This window comes from Chionomys nivalis, chromosome 2, assembly GCF_950005125.1.
Source record: "Chionomys nivalis chromosome 2, mChiNiv1.1, whole genome shotgun sequence".
NCBI classification, from domain to species: Eukaryota; Metazoa; Chordata; class Mammalia; order Rodentia; family Cricetidae; genus Chionomys; species Chionomys nivalis.
In genome coordinates, this window is record NC_080087.1 from 131,699,260 (window position 1) to 131,722,617 (window position 23,358).

General features: G+C 42.8%; 1 protein-coding gene across 2 annotated transcripts in view; it reads right to left on the minus strand.

The window, feature by feature from the left end:
* Ccnyl1 (cyclin Y like 1) overlaps positions 1–15,975 on the minus strand; it is a 34,026-nt gene extending 18,051 nt beyond the window's left edge. The window contains exons 1-3 of one of the 2 annotated variants that reach the window (XM_057762704.1): positions 15,588–15,975; positions 4,633–4,707; positions 3,187–3,221 (exon numbers count right to left, since the gene is read on the minus strand). In XM_057762704.1, the coding sequence (XP_057618687.1) occupies positions 3,187–3,221; positions 4,633–4,707; positions 15,588–15,816 (339 nt within the window). In that variant the 5' untranslated portion in view covers positions 15,817–15,975. The remainder of the gene's footprint in view (positions 1–3,186; positions 3,222–4,632; positions 4,708–15,587) is intronic. The other variant, XM_057762705.1, reaches the window with a different exon arrangement.
* Positions 15,976–23,358: the final 7,383 nt, after the last annotated feature.

Below are 23,358 nucleotides of genomic sequence, written 5' to 3' on the forward strand. Positions count from 1 at the left end.
TAGCTATTCAGCTACTATGTGCACTTTTATTACCTGTGTGTTAAAGTGCATACTTTTATAAGCCCAAAAGGTAAATACAACATGAAAAAGGAAACTGATTTTCACTGAAATGCTTTCATTCCAATGGAAGATACCTTTTAGGGTCACTATTATAGGCTAAAGATCTCAAATCAAAATTCCTTGGGACAGAAAATACTGTGTGTTGGCTAGTGTTTTTCTGTGAAATTGATACAAGCTCGTGTTGTTTTGGAAGAGGAAACCTCAGCTGAAGACTATCCCCATTAGACTGGCCTGTTGGCAAACCTGTGGTGCATTTTCTTGATTGATGATTGATGAGAAAGTGTCTGGCTCACTGTGGGTGGTGCCACATCTGGGCTGACAGTCCTGTGTGCTATAAGAAAGCAGGCTAAGCAAGCCATGGAGAGCTAGCAAGTAAGTAGCACTTCTCCATAGCTTCCTCCAACACTTTCTGCCCCCTGCCCCATTCCTGCCCTGAAGTCCCTTCCACGATGTCGGGCAAAACAATCCCTTTCCTTCCCAGGTTGCTTTTAGTCATAGTATTTCATCACAGCAAAAGAAACCCGAACTAAGATAGTGGGTTTTGGAAGACTGACACATATGTATGTAAATATGTACATATGCATTCACAGACGTGTGTACATATATGTACATATATATGTATGGATTTCCTGCGGATGGGACCCAAGTCTCAGCACAGACACTTCTGTCTGTGATCCTCACACACACAAGCAGTCTAAAGGTAACTTTGTCAGTTTTTGCTCTTTGTCTGCTACTTCATCTCATGAGGTCAGCTGTGGAATTTTCCACTTGAGGTTGGCACTCAAAACATTTCAGATTTCAAATAAGGAAGTGCAACTTGTGTTAAGGAATAACAGCATATACATGGTAACAATTAATTTTGACAAAAAACTTAGATGGGAATAAAAATGAAGTCAAAATAAAATATAGACCTTCTGGTAATGCTTCACCCATCCTCCTCCATACACATGGTTTCTAATCATGCATGTATGCTGGCTTGTCTTTGGAATATGAAAACATTTCATTAGATTCAGTCTAATCCTAGTCTCTTAGGGGCTCACTTAGCAAATCAGCAACTTACTGACTAGAAACACCAAACCTGCCCCCATCAGGTCAGACTCTGAACTCCAGATAAAGACAGACTCCTCTATTCAACTCAGAGCAGCCACTTCTGCTCCCTGCTGCTGCCCTCTTCAGGCCACACTCCCAGCTCCGACCAATACACAGCAAGGGGACATAGCACTCCTCTCCAGCTATTCAAACTTTTCCTTCTGGGAACTAGACAATAGCAGAAGTAAATCTAGGAGCAATGCCTGTAACACCACTGTAAAGGGAACTTTGTCTTGATGGTGACTGGAAACTTAATAATTGTAGTAACTACTTTTGCTGGCTTATAACCGCCATAAACTATACTAATAAATCTAAGCCTACAAAATGTTTTTTTAAAAAAAAAAAAGCAGCAAAAAGTACAACTAATAGGTGGTTCCTAAAATAGAGACAAAGAACAACATGCATTACTCAGTCAGCACACGTATGCATGTGCACATGTGCATGCTTACTGCCTGCAGAGGTCAGAAGAGGCCTCAGATCCCCTGAAACTGAAGTTGTGGATGGTTGTGAGCCACCATATTAGTGCTGGAAACCAAATTCTGGTCCTCAGAAAGAGAAGGAAGCACTCTTAACCAGTGAGCCTTCTCTCCAGCTATATATGGATTCTAAATTCATTTAAACATCATGGACTGACCACAAACTTCTTTATTATATTTCATTTGAATTAAATAAATAAAGGAGTTTCTATCAAGATGCAGGAAACAGAATAGAATTTTTAATATTAAAAGATGAAAATTAAACTGGGTATGGTGGTGTATGCCTGCAATTCCAGCATCCCAGAGAGGAAGACAGGAGGATCAGGAGTCATAAAAATTAAAATATATAAATAAAGCGAAATAACCAGAATCACTATGTTCTTGAAACTCTAACAGAAAAGTATCCTGAGGACGGTGGAAATTAGTTTCAACCTAAACTCCTTCTATAGGAGAGATTCCCAGGCCAGATCACTACAACACTATGTGTTTCTTCCCAAGGAAAGGTATTCCAGTACAGTGTAAGAAGACAAAGGGAAACATAGAATCCAGCCATTGAGGAACCAATACAAGAGAGTAGTTATGTGAGATCCCAGTAATTTAAAAAAAAATCGAGAGCAGGCCTCAGCAACACCCAGCCTCGTTGAAAGAGAATGGCAGAGGCTGTGAAGGTGTGCCCACAGGAGAAAACTACAACACATGCATTCTAGGAGATGGGAAATATTTTTGATAGGCATGTGACAAATATGACAACATTTGGGGTTAAAAAAAAAGATGCCTGTTAGAAATGGGCAAGTGCAATGGTCTGGAAATGAAAGGAAGGAAGAATGTGAAGCCGGGAGACCAGTCAGGGCTGCACACTGAGGTTGGTTGGGTGAGCTAATGTGGACTAGAAAAAAGGAATTCACTGAGAGGAGAGGGCCTGAGAATCCGGATCAAAAGCACGGAAGAGAAAGAATTAAGGTGTGGAAGGAGGGAGGCAGCACAATCACAACACTACAGGGTCAGCAGTTAACAATGTGCACAGTCATAGTGAAAACACTGTTACCTATTATGATGGGAAATCAACAGATGGTTTGTCACTTCAATTACAAATCAGACTAAGGGGCAGAGGAGACGGCTCAGCAGGTCGGAGCTCTCATCTGCTTGCAGAAAACCGCTCAGCTCCCAGCATTCACGGCGGGCAGCTCACAACCACCTTTAACTCCACTTACGGGGGATTTGATTCCCTCTTTGGATCTCTGAAGGCATCTATACCTATAAAGTACACATAAACTCTTGCAGGCACATACACATAAATAATAAGTACATCTTAAAGAAATCAGGATAAAAAATGAAAAAAAAATCAGGCATGTCTCTGTATGATAACCATGTTATGTAACTTTGAGTAAGTAAAATAAAAGTGGTATTAAGTCAGACTTCCCTAGGTAAATTTATTATCTGAGAGGAGATTGTAGAAAATGTACAGAAAGTCTACACTAACAGCACTGCATCCCCACTATATCACTGAAGACATACTTGTAATTCAAATACCAATTTCTTAAGTTTCCAACTATTTACTTACATGGTTTAAATGGTTGCTCTTCCTCTTTTCACGCACTAAGAATAAAAAAAAATTAACCGATCAATTCTGATACAAATGCCACAGAAAAATAAAAGTAGCTGTTATTTATCTGATGGACTACCAACATGCAAAGTCAGATAAAATTCAATTCTACTTAAAAAAAAAATAGTTCTAACAAAATAAATTTGTCAAAATAAACTGCATAAAGTATATCGAAAAACTAAATTTTATTTTTAACCTAGTAGACAATGTAGTAGGCACAAACGAGAATCATATACAAAAGAAAATGACAAACTACATTAGGGCAGGTGAGAGATTCAGCTAATAAAAACATCTGTCATACATCTAGCACGAAGCCTGCCTTAAAAAGCATTTCAAAGGAGTGTGCTAAACTAACCAAGCAGGACATCTACGGCGCACACATTCCAGAAAGAGCTTTGGCCACACTATTTCTCCACAGTCTCCTCTGTGAACACTAGACTGTACTCTAAGACACATACTCCTTCCCACTAATGGGGGGCAGGTACAGACAGCTTTTATTTTAATTTTTTTTTAAGGGGTTTTCTGTGTTGCCCTGGCTGTCCTGAAACTCACAGAGATCTGCCTGTCTCTACCTCCTGAGTTCTGGGACTAAAGGTGTGCATTGCCACCTCTCAGTTAAGATAGCTGAGAGAGATACGGCATCACTAACCAGAATCAATAGCTCAAGACAGGCAGACTTGGCAGGCTATGAAAAGCAGGCTGCAGCACCACCGCCTTCTTCTCACCCGGGCTGCACACTTGCATCATTCCCAGTATTATCGTAGGATCCTCACTTCTCATAGTCAACAGTGGGAGTGAGGTCAACCAAACATTACAGAAAATAGTATGGAAGAATCCCACAGTTCAGACTCTCAACCTAAAGCAAGCAAGATAGAAAATGCACATACCAGCAAACCTTCTAGGAAACATTAGGACATGTTTGCTCTAAGTTCTGCTGCAACAAGACAAAGAGGTTTTAAATAGCCTTAAATTTTTGAGTCACATAAATCTGGGTGTGACACAGGCTTACAGAGGTGTGGCACTATATGAAATGGGTCAAAATGACCATATATAACACATTTGTTTTGGCATTTCACCTAAAAATCTAACAGAACCCTAAACTGTATTATTTGTCTTTAAAACACACTACTGGATTAAGGAAGAGAAGGAAAGAGGCAGACAGCTGTAAATCCATGCCACTTCTAAATCACATATTTGCACTGGCAACAAGGTGGGAGTGTGTCTACAAAATCCGCAGGCTGTCCCTGAAAGAGTGATGTCAGAGCAAAGCATATCATCACATATCAAATATAAGTACATTAAAAGTTTAAGTCAGTGTATAAATTCCAAGAAATATTTCCAATAATGTATCATACTGAACAGAAATGGTTTTCAGGCTTTCCTCGGTGGGGAAAAGTGTCTTACCATCTGTCTGGGATTTGCTGAGGAAAATTGTGCTTGCCCTGGGGTGGTCAGAAGGATTTGATTCCAAAGCTAAATCTACAGAAGGAAAGAGAATGACATGATTATTTGTCTCAGAAGAAGCGAATGTGGTTTTGAAAATCATGATTAACACTTCTAACTTTGAGGAGAAGGGATTTCAGACATGAACATGAGAAAATAAAAGCAATAACAAAAATTCTATAGGAAAACTGCAGAATCTCTCCATTCATGTGAAAACTACTATCTATGTCTTAGACTCTTTAAACGTATATCTAAGTAACCTTATGAAACTTTAATAGAATGATATATCTATATATACCCTTCCCTCCTACTTATCTAACATATGTGCTGATGTTACTAAGTTTCCAAACCAGCCTTAAGTCAACTTACTGTCGATACAGCTCAATATATCAAATATGCGACAACAAAGACATCGCGTTTTTATAAACATTCTTTAACCACTTGACGAATTCTAATTTCATCAGACAAGACAGCTTGTTTAGTTAGCTGTTTATGTGGAAGCAAGCCATCATGCAGATGTAAGGCTGCATAAAAATCAATGGCCTAACCCACCTAACTTTCATGAATTCAAACTGATTTTTAACTTTTGGCCTCAATTTCTTAGGCTGCACTCCCTCACTTCTTGTTGCAATCTACCTTGGGAGCAAGATGAGATCATCTATTTAACCAAGGCCACAAGACAGACTTTCTTCTCTCTCTCTCTCTCTCTCTCTCTCTCTCTCTCTCTCTCTCTGATTCTGGGTGTGTGTGTGTGTTTGCTTTCTGTTTTTCAAGACAGGGTTTTTCTGTTTAGTCTTGGATGTCCCGGGACTCTCTCTGTAGACCTGGCTGTCCTTGAATTCGCAGAGACCTGCCTGCCTCTGCCTCCCAAGTGCTGGTACTAAAGACATGCACTACCATTGCCCAGAAGACAGATTTTAAGCTAACCATAATGAACACTTTGCCATCACATGGAATAAGGAAAGTTGTAATGAGAAAGGAAAAAAACTATGGCATTTCTGAGCAATGCTCATCTCAAGCCATTTAACCGGTCTTGTCAGAAACTGGAACAAGATCCGGGCAGAGAAATGGTACGGCAACACTTCCTGAGTCTTGCCAGCCAACATTCTACTCTCGAAAAAGGGGGTTTAGTGGTGAATCACAGTGTACCTACTACATCCTTGGCTTGTACAGAATACACACTTAACAGTCAGCTCCACTGGGCTGGAAAGTTGGCTCAGCAGTTAGCATACTGTTCTTTGGGGGATCCAAGTTCCATTTCTAGCACCCACATGACGTGGCTCACAACTGCCTATCACTCTAGCTCCAGGGGACCCAATGCTCTCATCCGGCCTCCTTGGGCACGCGCACTTGTTCATACACCCCAAGAATAAATCCTAACTCTAAAAGCCCTACTCAACCAGTACTACTGTCTAGCTCAGCATTTCGCAAATGCATACACTTAGAACCCCCTTCCTTCCTCCAAGCAACAAGCACGGAGTCCTGCATAAACGTAATTCAGGACTTCCTTGTGGAACAGGAATTTGAATCACCTACTGTATTTTATTCTTAAATTATTTATTTAGAGATAATATCGCACTTTGTAGTTTGAGCTGGCTTGAACTCTCGGATCTTTCTGCCTGCCTCAGGTTCAAGAGGGCTAAGATTAAAGCGTGTAGCAGCTGAAGAGAATTATTCTAAAGGATGCCCCACAAAATTACTTGTAAGGTTTTCTGACATCTTTAAGTGCGAAACAAAGTTCACTACGTGGAAAACAAAGCCACATGTGCACGAAGTGACAGGCAGAGATCTAAGCTGTGCTGATCTAAAGCGACAGAGGACGACTTCCTCCTAAAAATCAAACATTGCCATTTGAATTAACATGTAGCTTGCAGATCACACTATTAAAAGTAGTTTTTGAAACAGCTATATCATGTAGCACTCTCTGTGTCACAATAAAAGTTCTTTATAAAATTTCAGTAGATGGGGCTGAAGTCATATATAGCTCAGTCAGTACAGTGTTTCCCTGGGTTTGATTCCCCAGACCTGGGGGAAAAAAATCTAAGGGAATTTCATGAGTACAAGAAAATTAAGTATTAAAATCAAAGAAGACTGTTTAAAACATACATGTAAATCGAGTGGCTACAGAGATGACTCAGCAGTTAAGAGCATTTGTTCTTGTAAAAGACTTTGGTTTGGTTCCCAGCATTCTGTTGGGCAGCTCACAATGGCCTGTGACAACGACTTCGGGAGATTTAACACCCTTTTATGGCCTCCTGGGATACACATATGTGCACACACACAGAGACATACACTCGGGTACACATACATTCACATAAAATACATTTTTAAAAAAGCCAAATGATAATGTACAATTTTGGACCTAAAGACAAAATCTAAGGTTGTGATAAAATCAAGAACATGTCTTGGAGAGAAGGTTTTAGAGTGGGTACATGTGCCAGGGACGGCCAGTCTATCACAACTCTCAAGACTTCTCAAAGTCCAAGACAAATGTGCTGTAGGGGCATTAGCTAGTTAGGAGATGCAGTGGTTTTCAGGAGGAAAGCCTTTTCAGCAGAGATGAACCAAAATGCATTCTGAGATCACATAATTCACAGGTCAAGCTAAACTTAGTTTAGTTCCCTCTGAACTCCTTGTGAGTACACATTGATTTTGAGATAGATTTCCACTGATGCATAATTATAAGTAACATAGTTAATCAGTATTATGGATCACATTAAAAATGAGATGGATAAAAGTCTTCCTTAGCAACAGAAATTAGCAGAAGCTAAAATAACACTTCATTTAAAAAAAACTACCAATAGATATATTCACAATAATGATCTTTCAGCTATGTTTCTTGTAGATTTTTACAAAAAGTTAAAAACAGTGTAGCTCAGTGCTTGGATACCTACCCCTGGGTACTGAACCACAGGAAAACAAAACCTCTTATCAGTTCTAAACAACACAAAATCTCTTTTCAGCTCACAAGTTGTGTTGTATTAAAGAAAATCATTCCCACCCTCAAAGTATTTACTGTTGAATAGTGTATAATGATACAGCAAGTATTACTCCCATTCTACCTTAGCCAGGCCAGTATCGGGGATATAGACACAAAATTCTGTCTTTATGAGTACAAAGTACTTTTTTTTTTAAGTACACTGTATTTTTAAATAATGCTGTTTATCTATTTAAGAAAGACCTTCAATGTGGGCTCATAGTTGAGTAATTTTCATGACTCCAATATACAACACAACACAGCTTTCCAAAGAAGTAAAGGCACCGGCTGAGGTATGACACTAGCAATTATGTCAGTTCTCACCGCTATCTTAGTTTTAGATACTTAAAAAGATTCCTGATGTTTGTGAATGAGGAACATTACTGTGACTCTAGCTTGCATATATTTGATTACAGGTTGGCCACTCTCCCATAGTTAAAATAGTTTCACATTGATCAGCTTTTAAAAAATCACTTATATAAAGCCTATAGGAATTATATACACCAGGGTTTCAATGCTAATTTGCTTAGCGTTTTGAGAAAATACAGATGTTATGTAGCTACCATAGTTTTCCATGTAGTATGTACTTTCCACTTACTATAATCACCACATGCTGCTATTTTATACAGAATGGAAATAAGCCAGTAGACAGTGGCCCTATATACAAACTATATTATTTCTGTACTCCCTTAACTCTATTCCCTAGAGCCCATGGAGACGCTGGGGAGTCATACTTCTCTACTCACTATGTATCAGAGGCAAAATAACCAACTACAAAGCAAAGCATTAGGATCCAAAAACACACATTCTGCACACACACATGGATTTAGGAAGATGAGAACATATCAATTACCATGTATCTTCTATGTAAGCAGAGCTGGTGAGACAGCTCAGCTGATAAAGGTGCTCAATGCACAAGGATGAGGACCAGAGTGTGAGCCCCAGCACTCATGGACAGTCAGCACCTAACACTGCATCTGTGGTTCCAGAAACAGAGAGGTAGAGACAGGCAGACCCTGGATGTCTTAAATAGGTGGAGCAGGAATGAGCAGGAGCACTCTTTCCCTGACTGTCACATATGAACATGTAGTACACACACATACACGGACACATCTTTCACAAACAAACCTCTAAGAAAGCTTTCAACTAGGACAAATAAGTCAAGACAAGGATTATGATTAAGATTATGATAAAATTATGATTAAGATCCACCATTTTTGAATTATCAATTAAAGTTGCAATTCAGTTTGAAAGCAATGGTAGGTAAACTGCTTTTCCTCCAGACCAAGAATCTATACCTTGTATGATCCACCTTAATCACATATCAAAAATACTAAAAAAAAAAAAATCCACTCAACTTAGAATAACTAAATGTAGTGATGAAAGCTAAAATGTTAACATTACACAATCATAATCCATCACAAAATTTCCTTATCAAAATATTAAAGAAGGCAATGACCAAGACATTGGCAGATAGAAATAGCACATTTCAGGTGTGGAGGAAGTTGATTCCAACATAGCAATTTCAATATATCACAGTTAAATAGAGTATGTCAGCAGTTCTTGGGTACTCGTCTAAAGACTTAGTCTACTTACTGACATGCTCCATCATCCCTTAACATGCATGTACTGTACTAGTTTTGTGATTTTGAACACAAACATTACAAAATTCACAACTGCACTGTCAGATGAATCTATCACAGAGTCTACACTTTACATGGCTTACCTCAGCGGAGGGTCCTCAATCTAGAGGTCACTGCTGCCCAGCTTCCCTAGCCTCCAATGAACCAGTCCACTTCTGCGCCTGCCCCTCCACCAGCTCAGTATTTCCCTGCCCTAAATCTCTGCGCCTGCCCCTCCACCAGCTCTCAGTATTTCCCTGCCCTAAATCTCAATCTATGTTTTAATGGCTGTGATCATTCATATATTGAAACTTTTTCCTTAGTCTATTTCTTGAGAGGATTTTATTCACTTAAACTCTGAAGATCATTTCTAGGTTACACAATTACTACCTTCACTTCATTATATGTTCCTCAACATTACTGTTGGAACATCAAAGCTCAGCAGCCTCAAAAGAAAACAGAAGACAGGTGACACCCAAAGAAGCCCATTCTGAGTCCTATTCTCTAAGTTCTAGGCTGATATGTTATACAACTGGAATTACATTCCTGATTGAACATTTCTTAGTAGTCAAAACCTTAGCATACTCAATTTATATTTCCTAGAAGCCGTCTTCTCATCTGTAAACCAGCTACGGTTCCTGTACTAATTCAAAACCCTGAGAGGGTAAAATGAAGTGTACAGGACACACACAACACACTACAAAGTTTTCATACCAATGAAGTGTACAGGACATACACAACACACTACAAAGTTTTCATACCAATGAAGTGTACAGGACACACACAACACACTACAAAGTTTTCATACCAATGAAGTGTACAGGACATACACAACACACCACAAAGTTTTCATACCAATGAAGTGTACAGGACACACACAACACACTGCAAAGTTTTCATACCAATGAAGTGTACAGGACACACACAACACACTACAAAGTTTTCATACCCACAGAAGCAAACAAGTAAATGTTGCCATTTTGTTGGAAAATCTATATCAAAGTAGTTCTTAGGCAAATATGTATGTGCTTTGGCCAATACTAGATAATAGGGTATATACATAATTACACAAGATCAAGAATTCCAGTGTTTTTTATAATTGAATATATATTTTCCTCACTGTTCTCCATACATCACTCCCAATCCCTCTCGTGAAATCTATGCTGAAGATGGCTCTAAACAAATACCTGATTTATTTTATGGTTCTATAGGTCCATACTTACTTTCACAGATACAACTGCATAACCATGTAGCTATGCCGGTTTATCTTACCTGTCTCTTACTGCATATGAGTTGCTGCCTATCATCTTAATGAAAATAATACAGCAAGAACTTTGTCTCACATGACGGTATACACGTCTTTGGCATAAATTCCTTAAAGCAGGGTTTCTAGGTTAAATAAACTAGCAATGTTGTTAGATTTTTGCCAAATTCTCCTTCATGGAGTCAAATCATTCTGCATTTAAAGCAGCAATATATGAATATAACCTTCCTTATAATCTCACCAATATTTGTCAAGTTTTCGGGTTTCCCCATCCCCCAAAGGAGGAGCTGCAGTTTTCATTCACATTTCTCTCATGTGTGAAGTGTAAAGATCACCTGTATTTCTTCTTTGTCACTTGTCCATTCATCTTTGTTACTTTTTTATTTACTTCATTGCCTTTAGCCAGCCTAGTTTATTCCCTAGGCAATAATGCTTTTTTTTGTTCAAGTCACCACTGGTTTTCCCTAAATTCCTGCCCAGACTCCCAGCTGATCTCTTGCATACATCATAGTGCATTCACACAAAGCCACTAATCTGGTCTTTTTCACAAAGAACTTGTTTCCCTGTGTATAACTCTCCAGTGGTTTCCCAATACAACCCAAGTTCACATTGTTGTCAAGGCCAACTTAGCATATAAAGGCCTAATTCACCATCTTTCTTTAGGCATCCCTTTCTCTCTACTGTGTCTCTTCCTTTCTGTCATTTACAGACACCAAGCTTGGTCCCATATAAAAAGCTCTAAGGGACCTGTCTACAGGGAAGTCTCCCCTCGCTCTCTATTGCTTCCTTTCCCTTTTAGGAAAGTTCACACATTACTCAGAGACAACAGTCATCTTTCATCACCTCAGTGTAAAACTGTGCCTTTCCCAATCACTGCTCTCTCTGATTTTCTTCCTAACGCTCACTACTGTCTATTCCCACTTGCCTCAGAGTTAGGAGGGCTTCCTTTTCTACCACTGCCTGTATCTGCAGCACTGCCTAGCCATTCAAGGTGCTCCGTACACACGTCTCAGGGTGCTCAAACCAGCTGGGCATCTTTCACTTTCTCCTACTTCTGGACTTCTCGGTTTGTCATCTGAGATCAGCATTACTGACAGACCTCTCAGAGCAGCGGCTATTCAGAAACAAAGACATGAGATAGTTTCCTAAGAATCATAAATCTAATCAGAGAGTTAATGACTAGTAAAAAATCAGTGTTACCATCAAACTGCCTGGCATAAGAAATAAATGCCTTTAACACCAATGACACATCATAAGGCACTAAACTGTAAGACTAAATATACCACCTGAATTCTATCCAGAGGTAGAACACACCAATCATCAACATCTGTTTTTATCTTATGAGAGTAGGCATAATTTCACTATGAAAGATGTCTAACCATATGAGATGGGTGTATCTGATACTACAGCTGTTCAATTGTATACTAAGAAGTTAATAAAAAGCATGCCATAGGGCACTATGCACTGTCTTCCTGGAGCATGCTCTGGGGATGAAGCATTGTTCTGGGGATAGGAAGCACCACATACAATCTCTCTCTCTTTTTTTTAAGTATTTATTTATTTATTATGTATACAATATTCTGTCTGTGTGTATGTCTGCAGGCCAGAAGAGGGCACCAGACGTCATTACAGATGCTTGTGAGCCACCATGTGGTTGCTGGGAATTGAACTCAGGACCTTTGGAAGAGCAGGCAATGCTCTTAACCGCTGAGCCATCTCTCCAGCCCTACAATCTCTTTTTTATAAAGGGAAATGTTTTATTTACAGGCATATGAAAGGTTCAAGAAGACACAACACCAAAATATTGATTAAAATGGCTTATCTGTGTTTTCTATAGCTCTTACAAACATATTAAAAAAATGGTTAATAGCTACTAGAAAGGGGAAAGAGGTTCAGAGGTTCTCCCACATCGTATTTGCCAGTTCTTTCCAAGGGTGACTTGACAGAGCCTTTTTTTTTTTTTTTTTTTTTTGGTTTGTCAAGACAGGGTTTCTCTTTTTTTTTTTAAATATTTATTTATTTATTATGTATACAATATTCTGTCTGTATGCCTGAAGACCAGAAGAGGGCGCCAGACCTCTTTGCAGATGGTTGTGAGCCACCATGTGGTTGCTGGGAATTGAACTCAGGATCTTTGGAAGAGCAGGCAATGCTCTTAACCACTGAGCCATCTCTCCAGCCCCCAAGACAGGGTTTCTCTGTAGCTTTGGAACTGTCCTGGAACTCACTCTTGTAGACCAGGCTGGCCTCGAACTCACAGAGATCCGCCTCCCTCTGCCTCCCGAGTGCTGGGATTAAAGGCATGTGCCACCACCGCCCGGCAGAGAGCACTTTAAAAAAAAAATGTTTTCTTTATTATTTATTATGTGTACAGTGTTCTGTCTGCATGTACACCTGCAGGCCAGAAGAGGGCATTACAGATGGTGTGAGCCACCAAGTGGTTGTGGGAACTGAACTCAGGACCTCTGAGCCATCTCTCCAGCCTGAGCACTTCTGACCAGTGCAATAAGCATAGTTCCTAAAGTCAGAACACAAAAGTTTCATGAAAGGCTGAGAAAAAAGAAGCCCCAGTACCCTATTTTGTGTTACTGATGTCACCTTCAGTCATCAGACATGCCATTAGAGCCAATGATTAGGAAATACTAATCCACGTACTTTGGAAGTTCTAGAAGTGACTTTGAATGCTCTAAAATGTTTCAAAAGAGAATAAAGCAGATCATTTATTCATGATTTTATCTAAGAAATCAAAAAATTCAATTCTTCTCTATAAATAAAAGCTACTTTTAAAGCTATTTCTCAGTTTCCAAGGAAACTGGTATAAAATTTTCTGAAATATAGAAATTAAAACCAAACTTTCAATGTGTTTATATATATATATATTTGGTATTTTCAGTCAAATGCAGCACTAAGGATCAAGCCAAGGGGTCTGTACTTGTTGGGCAAGTACATATCATACCATAAAGTAGTCCTCCAGACCTAAAAATGTTTAGAAGAAACACTGGGATGTTAATGGGAATATTAATAAACTCAAATTCTATGCTCGCATTTTTTTTCAAAATTTCTGACTTAGCATTCCTTATCATATAGGTCTGTGCTCACACACCTCTCACCAGTCATTCTTAATGTCAGCATCCTCAGCTTCAACCCATGGTTACCAGAACATCCCATTTACATAAGCAGTGAATTCAGGCCACATCCTTACCTCTTCCTTTACTCATTCTCACTGAAAAGAACACGTATGAGATCTCCAGCAAACGCTGCCTTTCCATCAGTTACTTGTATTGTAACTAAGACAGGGAAGGACCGAGCTCTACTATACAAATCCATTCTCAAGAGTCCAACCCAGCACATCTGCCACACCTCCACACTAGTCTTGAGAACAGTTCCACGCAGAAGCAGCTTCAGTCCTATCTTAACTCTGTGTCCTCATCAGCAGTACTGAGAATGCAGACAGACTTCCTTTGTACTGCGGAGGGACAAATGAGCACACATGAAATTGTGTTGTAATCCCTCAAGAATTATAAAAAGGTCCTATTTGGATTCTCACCCAACTCTACCACATTCTAACTGGTTTGTAAACCCAGAGTCTTCCCTTAAAACACAAAAGTTTTCATACACACACACACACACACACACAGAGGCATGCAAGCAGCACACTGTTTAAGGATACAATTATTTTTGCATTTTTTATAATATTTAAATATTACAAAAAGTTACAAAAGTGTATCGATCATGGGCCTTAAGTTTATTTTAACATGAAGACACCAACGGTCCAGCTAAAGTTTAAAGAAGGCTATAAGAGATTCCTCTAAAGAAAGGAAATCATTTGTAGCATTTAAGTGAAACAAACAGGCCAATCTAGCTTAAACACTTGATGATACTTTGTCTTAAAGTCTGTAGCCTTCAAGAACCATCTTGTTATCCAGTATTACTTCTCTCTAGACTCACAGGTTTTCAAGTTCTTAATTATAAAGCTTCAAGCACTTCCGCTTCTCCCTCCTACCCACCCAGCCCACCCTCCAGCGGTTCAGGATGCTGAACTGGTCTTTTACTTCAACATGCTCAGCACTGAATAAATTCTCCAGGCAGGGAGGTAGGGAGGGAAAAGAGCCATGGGAATAAACAGTTCAAGCACCTGAGTGATTCACCCCTCACTCCCAAACCTTTACATTACTAATTTAAGACTAAATTTTAGCTTTTGACTCCTTTGAAACGTCTGACCAACAATCTCTTCCCACCCCTCTTCCTTTGGAAGAGGCAAAGTACATGAAACTTTTAAAGTGGCAATGTATTTATCAAAACGAGAACTTTAAAGTGAGCAGAAGTCCGAGGGTAAATTTGAGCGTGTTGCGGGGGGAGGAGGAACGGACAGGACTTAAACGTAGCCCTGGAAGAAAACATTGGCATCTTTCACAAAAGCCCCTTTCCCAATTTCCTTTCTTTCTGTGCTCCAATTAAAACCACCTATATTGAAGATACTTTTAAAATCCTATTAATATCAAACACATTTCTGTGGCAACCTCTACTTCAACGTAAGTAAGAAATCCTCAAATAGGCTGAGTCTGGACTGCTTTAACATCAGTTACCTAACTGGTTCCAGGGAGGAGGAACCATTAGATTCTTACCTTAGGTACCATGTGGCTAAATAAGGACAGGGAGATAGGATGGCTACGCCGAGGTTAAGGTCCTAGGAGTTTTATTAGGAAAAGGGGCACTTACATACAGGCATATGAAGTCTTGATAAAGTTCCACTGGACAGTGCCCAGCATTACAAAGAGGAAGTGGAGGGGCCTGCAGGGTCCCAGGTCGGGATGAGAACAAGAACTGGGAGTACGGGTGGGAGAGAAACTGGCCAGCCGCGGCCCCAGGAAGAATAAGGGGTGGAGACGCGAGCCACACACAGACTTCATCCCCGGTGCCCAGGCCCGCGCCAGCCTACTCCGGGCAGTGAGGAACCCGAAGCGGCGGCCGCCTCCCACCTCCCTGCGGGACCCCGGGAGAAGGTGGAGGCCAGGGGTGCGCCGCGGCCGGGACGCGCACGCTGCCCCCTCACCTTCGGGCATCTCTCGGTCGCTGATGTGCTGCAGGTGGTGCCCCTCGCCGGCTCCGAAATCCAACTCGGAGGGCTCCACGGCCGCAGCGGACGTCGGCGCTACCGCCACCGCGTCCCCGGCCGCCGCCTCGTAGGTCTCGGACTCGTAGTCGGGCTCCGCCGGCCCCGCACGCCGGCCCAGCTTGGGGCTGGCATTGGGGGACACGCAACAGGTCAGCGTGTTCCCCATGGGGCGCGTCCGCTCCGCTCGGCCGCTGCCTGCGCCTCCGCTCGCCCCGGACTCCGCTCCCGCCCCCTCCCCCAACAATGGCGCGGTCGGCGCCGGCAGCCCCGGGCTGAGCGGGGCTGCGCCCGCCCGCACTCGCCGCCGCACCCGCTGCGCGCCCGCCCGCCCGCCCCGCCGCCCGGCCCGGGGCAGGGCTCCGGCCTCGGCCGCACCCCCGCCGGCTCGCCGCCGCCGCCTCCCCACAGCGGACTAGTCTGCGAGGGCGGCGACCAGCCCGGCTTATTTAAAAGGGGTGGGGACCCGACAAGCGCTGGGAGACGCAGCCACTGCGGGCCGAGAGCGCGGCCGGAGCTCCTCCTCCTTCCGTCGCCGCCTCCAGACTGAAGGCCGCTAGCCGGCTCCTGCCAACCGGAACGCGCCCCGCGGTCACCTGGTGACGGGCAGCCAATCAGACCCAGACTTCCCTCCACGCGCCCGCCTACGGCCCAGGCACGTGACTCGCAAAGCCCCGCCCCGACTCTCAAGCCGCGCCGCGCGGACTCGGGTTTCCATTCATCGTGGGCAGCTTGGAGCCGTGGTCCTGGCCTGAGCTGCGGCAGTTCGCTACTCGAGGCCGAGCTTCGAGGAGGGCTCCGGAGGCCCCGCTTGGTAGAGAGCTGGTTCTGTCAGCAGCGGGGCTTCTCCATGTCTGACAGCTTTCTCTTGCTTACCCAAGTAAGTTGCACCGGACTTGGCCGGTTGTATACAGCTAAATGCTCCCGTCTTCCCAGTGTTACGTTTTCGCTTGCAGCTTAACCATAGCAACTCCGTGGCTCTCGTCTCACTCTCAATAAAGAGTTGTGACTGTGCCTTGCACGAGGCCCGAGGACACGTCACCCTTCAACTTCCTCGTACGTAAAAATAAAGACTAAACTCGTCCCTCCCAGCTCAGAGAACGTGGGAGCCAGCAGCTCACACGTCGCCTGTTTTCTCCCATCTCCAGAGAGGCGTTTCCAGATTTTCTTTCTTTAACTAGCAATGCCGAGAGCAGTTTTCTCCTACAAAATTGAAAACCACGCGGTGGGGTACCTATAGTCCTAATTCGTGGGGATGATAGAGAATAATTAACATTTAGCAAGCGTCATGTACTGGTCACCATGCCAACGGAGTTCCCTAACTCTAAAGCAATCCAATGTTACATCTCCCAGATTTTACCGAGGTTGGGGGAGGTGGGAGTGCGAGATGCGGAAATTAAGTAACTTCCCCAAGGTTACATAACTGCTCAGGCAGGAGCCAAAATAGTCTGGATTCGGGGCGATCTAGATCTTACACACACCTTAATGTGATTGTCTCACAGTACCAGTAGAAGGAAGTCACACTGGGGAAAGGTGAGGGAGACCTGGTATTTGGTGGTGTTTAAGGAAGTGTAATTTCGCGTGCGTTTTTTAAATGCTTTCTCTAATTGAACCTTCAAATTCATTCTCTGTTCCAGGAGTCCAGGCTCCCAGTGCATTGAGGCAAAAGAGAAGCAAAAATTTGGAGAATCTAGCTGTCTGAACTTGGGGTACAAACACATCTCTGTGATGCCAAAGTCAGTGGTGTCAGGAGTTTGAGTTTTATACTGGAAATATTTGTTGAACTCTCACATGAAATTGAAAAGTCACGAGCAGATAGATTCGTGACTAGATCACGCTGGCCAATAAGAAGGAAGGGAATTAAGGACCGTTTAAGGATCATATTCCTTAGGTAAGGGAGCATATTCATTCTGGCAGGAGGGAAAGACAGTTCCAGCCAAGGGCAGTGGTGACTGAATGGGGACAAAGAACTTGTTTATGAGGTGAAGTAGGAGGTACTTAGCTTTTGGATATGGAGGGAGAACAAAAGGAAAAGAAAAAAAAAGATGTCTAAGGTTCTGATTAAGGGGACTCAGCAGATTTTGATTGCGCCCCCTCCCCCCCCAGACAGTTAATGGAGGAAGAATAAGGCTGGAGAAGAAAATAGTTTTTGACCTTAAGCGATGTATGGAAATGAATGTCTGGAAGTTGAATGTGAACCTCTGTAAGTTGCTTTAACTCTTTCAAAAATAGCACTTACACTAAAACAAAAACAGAGTAATTGGGGGAAGTTTTCCTACAGTTTACATTCTAAGACTGCTTCTTTGATTTACTGGTTACTTCCATGGAACCACTTGGAATCTATGGTTTTAGTGAGCGAGTAAGATAAAACTGTTCAGAACACAACAGTGGAAGCTGTATTAAAATCAGAGAGTAGAGGAAGTAATTGAAGTTGTGGTTACCTTAAGATGTCTATTAAAAGGGAGGTCTCGTGCGGGAGTGAAGGAAGGAAACTTGGAGAATAAGGAGTTAAATGGTGGTAAGGAAGGGCTGCTAAGATGAGCTGTAGCTGATTGTGTAGATCTCATCCTAGAGTACCTTCATGGACAGAGTGCACTGCTGCCATTGGCTGAGGAGCGGGGTGGCTGCTGAGGAGTGGGGTGGCTGCTGAGGAGCGGGGTGGCTGCTGTGGAGGGGGTGGCAGCTGGGTGGCTGCTGTGGAGCGGGGTGGCTGCTGAGGAGCGGGGTGGCTGCTGAGGAGCGGGGTGTCTGCTGTGGAGGGGGTGGCAGCTGGGTGGCTGCTGTGGAGCGGGGTGGCTGCTGAGGAGCCGGGTGGCTGCTGAGGAGCCGGGTGGCTGCTGAGGCAGCTGGGTGGCTGCTGAGGAGCGGGGTGGCTGCTGAGGAGCGGGGTGTCTGCTGAGGAGCGGGGTGGCTGCTGAGGAGCGGGGTGGCTGCTGAGGAGCGGGGTGGCTGCTGAGGAGCGGGGTGGCTGCTGAGGAGCGGGGTGTCTGCTGTGGAGCGGGGTGGCTGCTGAGGAGCGGGGTGGCTGCTGTGGAGCAGGGGGGCTGCTGAGGAGCGGGGTGTCTGCTGTGGAGCGGGGTGACTGCTGAGGAGCGGGGTGGCTGCTGAGGCAGCGGGGCGGCTGCTGGGTGGCTGCTGAGGAGCGGGGTGGCTGCTGTGGAGCGCTGTATGTGCAGGTTAGATGGTGACAAGTAGGGCAATGGATAGATGAGAAAGTGTATCACTTGCTTTTCTTGTTACTGACAGAAGTAACTTAAGATTTATTTTGGCTCACACTTTACAGAGTCGTCTGTCAGGGTGGGGAAGGTTTGGTGGCAGGAGCTCACAGTCTGTCAGCGTGGGGAAGGTATGGTGGCAGGAGCTCACAGTCTGTCAGGGTGGGGAAGGTTTGGTGGCAGGAGCTCACAGTCTGTCAGGGTGGGGAAGGTATGGTGGCAGGAGCTCACAGCCTGCCTGTTCTCACATTCTAGTGATCAGGGGCAGAGCATTTCGGGAAACGAGAAGGGTCTCACTTTCAGGGCCCATCCCCAACAAGCTGCATGTTAGCTAGAGGTACACCAAAGGTTCTACCAGCTGGGGACCAAGTGTTTAGACACTGGAGCTTACAAAGAACATTCCACATGGAAACCACACAGAGAATGAGGCGAGGCTGGCCGGGTTATGTAGCCAGACCTTACAGACCTTATCTGGGTTAGGTGAGCTGGGGAAGCCGAAGGGGATGGGGCTTGGGAGACCTGTGTGACCTGGAGACGAAGTTTGGGGAAAGTTCATTTTGTGACTCCTGTCTTCCTGTAGGTTTCAGTTGGGAAATAACTCTGGAAACAAGAAAGTTTGTGTAGATGTCTACAGCTCCCAGAAATCATGTTATACTTAATGAAAACCAAATACCACTTATATGGGCAAATTTTACGTCAACATGACACAAGCTAGAATCATCTGAGAGGAGGGAACGTCAGTTAAGAAAGCGCCTCCATGAGATCAGGCTGTGGGCAGACCTGCAAGGCATTTTTTTAGTGACTGATGGGGGAGGACCCAGCCTATTGTGGGTGGTGCCATCCTGGTTTGATGGTCCTGGCTTCTATAAGAAAGCAGGCTGAGCAAGCCAGAATGAGCAGGTCAGTAAGCAGCACTCCTCCATGGCCTCTCCATCAGCTCCTGCCTCTAAGTTCCTGCCCTGTTTGAGCTCTGTCCTGACTTCCTTCAGTGATGAACAGTGATCTGGAAGTGTAAGCCAAACAAACCCTTCCCTCCCGAGTTGTTTTCATTCATGGTGTTTCAGCACAGCAATAGGAGCCCTAGTTAAGACACCATCGCTCCTCACCTCCCGGTACCACAGTTAGAGGAAGCTGAAGCCCTTGTCTAAGTAGCACAGTATTTGCATATAACCTACTCGTGCATTCAAATACATTCTCTCCTGTGTTTCAGATCGCCTCTAGCACCTGATGTAGTGTCAGTGCCGTATAGATAGGTGCAATATGGTGATATTATAGAGTAATGACAAGAAAAAAATGTATGTGCTTGGGAGAGATGCAAGTTACTTAAAATATTTTCAGTTCACTGCTCATTGAACCCACAGAGGCAGAAGCCACAGATGCTGGAGCACTGATGCCACTTCCCTCAAATGTGGGCGAATTGAAGAGGAGTTGGAGCAAAATCCATAGAGCCCAACTCTAAACAGGTATATCACAAAAGAGGAAGGTGGCATTAGTTACTCTTTCCAAGAAGTTAAAAGAAATAGCAACATTTTAGGAAGAGTAAGCAGAAATTAAGGAAATACAATATATTTGTTATAAAAAAAAAAAGTGTGGGCATTTGCAAACCCTCTAGCCACATGTAAGACCACAAAAAGGACCCAAGGGAGTATTAGTCTTTAAACTGGAAGAAGAGGTTACCTCAAAAGTCAAGAGAGCAGAGGAGATTAATTTTTAATTTAATTCTGTTTAAAGTGTTTAGATAAGTATTGATGACCAAAAAAAAAAAAAGAATAAAATATTAAAACATGAGAAACCACAGTGGAATGTGAGTATTCATAAGGCCTCATTTCCGTAACCAATGTCTAGTTAATCCTGAAGACCTAGTGATTGTGTGAAAATACTGTTGAAAATTCCAGAAATATCCCTGCATACCATTTTATATGTCTTCTGTTGACTTAAGGAAATGTCTAAGATCAGATTACAAGAGAGTGCCTGCACATAACAATAGACTACACAAATAGATATGCAGGATGTGGAAAATTAAATAATTAAAAACATAATCAAAAATATTGTAAACTATTGTTTTGAAAATATTTAACTTTCAAGGAATAGTAGAAAACATGTTTTTAAAAATTATCCATCTTTCTGGAAGGTGATATACAAATAACAAAATAGTAATTCTGTGGTAATTATTAAGTAAGAACTTGAGTCTCTGAGAGAAACTGAGGCTCTGTTTATATTTGAGTCTAGTATATTCAGTGATGGGTCTTCATGGTTTACCTGCTCAGTTGAGGAGAAAGTCTCTAGCCATTGTGTCTTTATTCCACGTTGCTTAAAGAAAGGAAGAAGACAGGAGATTGTTCAGAACACCCATATAGCATAGTATTTCTATATCATTGGTTTAATCTTTCTTCCTGTTAAGGTGTTTGTGTCAAGTGTTTTATCAAAGCAATGAGTATAAGCCCTACTCATAGAGTAGGATTCTGTGGAGGAGTGATATGTGCATATATATTTTTTGAGTAGAGAATCTACAGTTACTGTCATATTCAAAGTCTGTAAACAAAGTTCTAAAGAATTTTTATAACACCTGGCATGATGTACATCAACTTGACTTCTCTTGTTCTTAAATTCAAATAATCATAATCTGGTTTTTCAGTAATTCAGACATTTGCTGGTACTGGTAGGCACATCTTAATAAACCGTCTCTGCATTCCTCAGCCATTCTCCTGGCTTCTTTCCTTTCATAGTACATGGGATGAGACTGCTAATTTATTTGAAACAGTGCTCTGAAAAAGACTGTCAGTACGTCCCATCAGGACAGGACGGCGTCTTTCCCCAAATGTCCTCTGTGATAGAGTTCCTAGTATTGGGTATTTTATGTGGACAGCTCCAGGAAAAACTTGCATTTGGAGAGACACCAAGCGTTTCCTTTTGCTTTTCTAGCTCTCTGCTTTTCCCACCTCATACGGTCTGTGTGTTTCTGTGGGATCTTACCCTCACAGCAGCTGCACCTGAACCTACTGAGATCTTAACTACCTTCTGCAGCTCCCCTGGCCCGCAGTCAGTGCCTCACCACTGCTCAGGCCATGGCCTGGCAGGACGTCCAGTCCACTGGCACCAGCCCTGCCGCTGCTGCAAATGTGCTCTATCATTCATATGTGGGGTGAAAACGTGCTGGCTCAGAGAGACCAAGAAGCAACCAGCTGACCTTCAGTTTGCCCAGAAACACAAGAAGGTGAATCTCCAAGTTCCTCCTTACTCCTTCCTGTGTGTCTTTCTATCCATATTCCTGGCTCTTCCTGCTCTCTATGGCTAATTCCTGCCATATAGTCACTGGCTCACCTCCCTGATCCAAGGTTGATTTTATTAACACAGAATGGGGTTTCACAGTACAGTCAAATATTCCACAACATTCTGGTTTCACTTGGCTAGATGCTGCAGAAATCTAAAATGTCCCTTAGCCCTTAGCTCTTCTCTTCTTAGATATGTCGGGGGAGAGGAGCAATGGTCAGGGTTTTCTAAGTCAGAAAGCAGCTCTGCTCCCTGCCCCAAGGACTTTGATAATATGTGATCGCTCAGGTTTGATGGGAGAGTCCACCTCTATACTTGATCAGGAATAAACACTTGGGCTCTATTTTGGAACAAGACATCTACAGCTGTTCCAGTCACTGTAGGAACAGTTATTTCCTTCGTTCCTGTTGCTATCTCCTCCCTCCATTATCCTGCTTCAGTGTTTATTTCTCTCGTGTGATATCTTAGGACTTTAGAATATATCAACCCCCTTTATATTTATATTTTCAATTTTATTTATGTGCATGGGCATTGTGTCTGCATAGTATAGTGCTCTTGAGGGCCGTGGAAAGGCATTGGATCCCTGGGACTGGAGTTACAGATACTTGTGAGCTGCCTCATGGACATTAGGAATCTGGAAGAGCAGCCAGTACTCTTAACGGATGAACCATCTTTCCATCCCTACTTTTATTTTTTAATTATGTGTGTGTGTGTGTGTGTGTGTGTGTGTGTGTACACGAGTGCAGGTTTCGTGAAGTCTGGAAGAGGGTGTTGGATTCCTGGAACTGGAATTACATGTGGTTGTGGGTTGCTTTACAGGTGCTGGGAACTGAACTTGGGTCCTCTACCAGAACAGTATGTGTTCTTAACTGCTAAGCCATCTCTACAGCCTCTGAATTTCTCTATTAAAGGGAACCTTTGGCCAAGTGAAACAAGTTTCTGTTACATTAGAAACATTTTCTAGCAATGATTTGACATGTTCCCTTCGGTTCTTCCAGAAGTCTTTTTGACAGCAGCCTCTTCAAATGAGCCGACATTAGAAAGACAGTGCTGGAGGGGAAAGAGGAGTGTCATTAAACTTGACAGCAATGAACAATTTAAAGAGGCCTTTTTAGCCAAGTTTGTCTTCTTAGAAATCCAGCTGCGACTTAGGGCATAATCTTTTCCTTATAATGGTTCTATTACCCTGTTGTCAAAATAATCTTTACCATCACGACACAATCTTC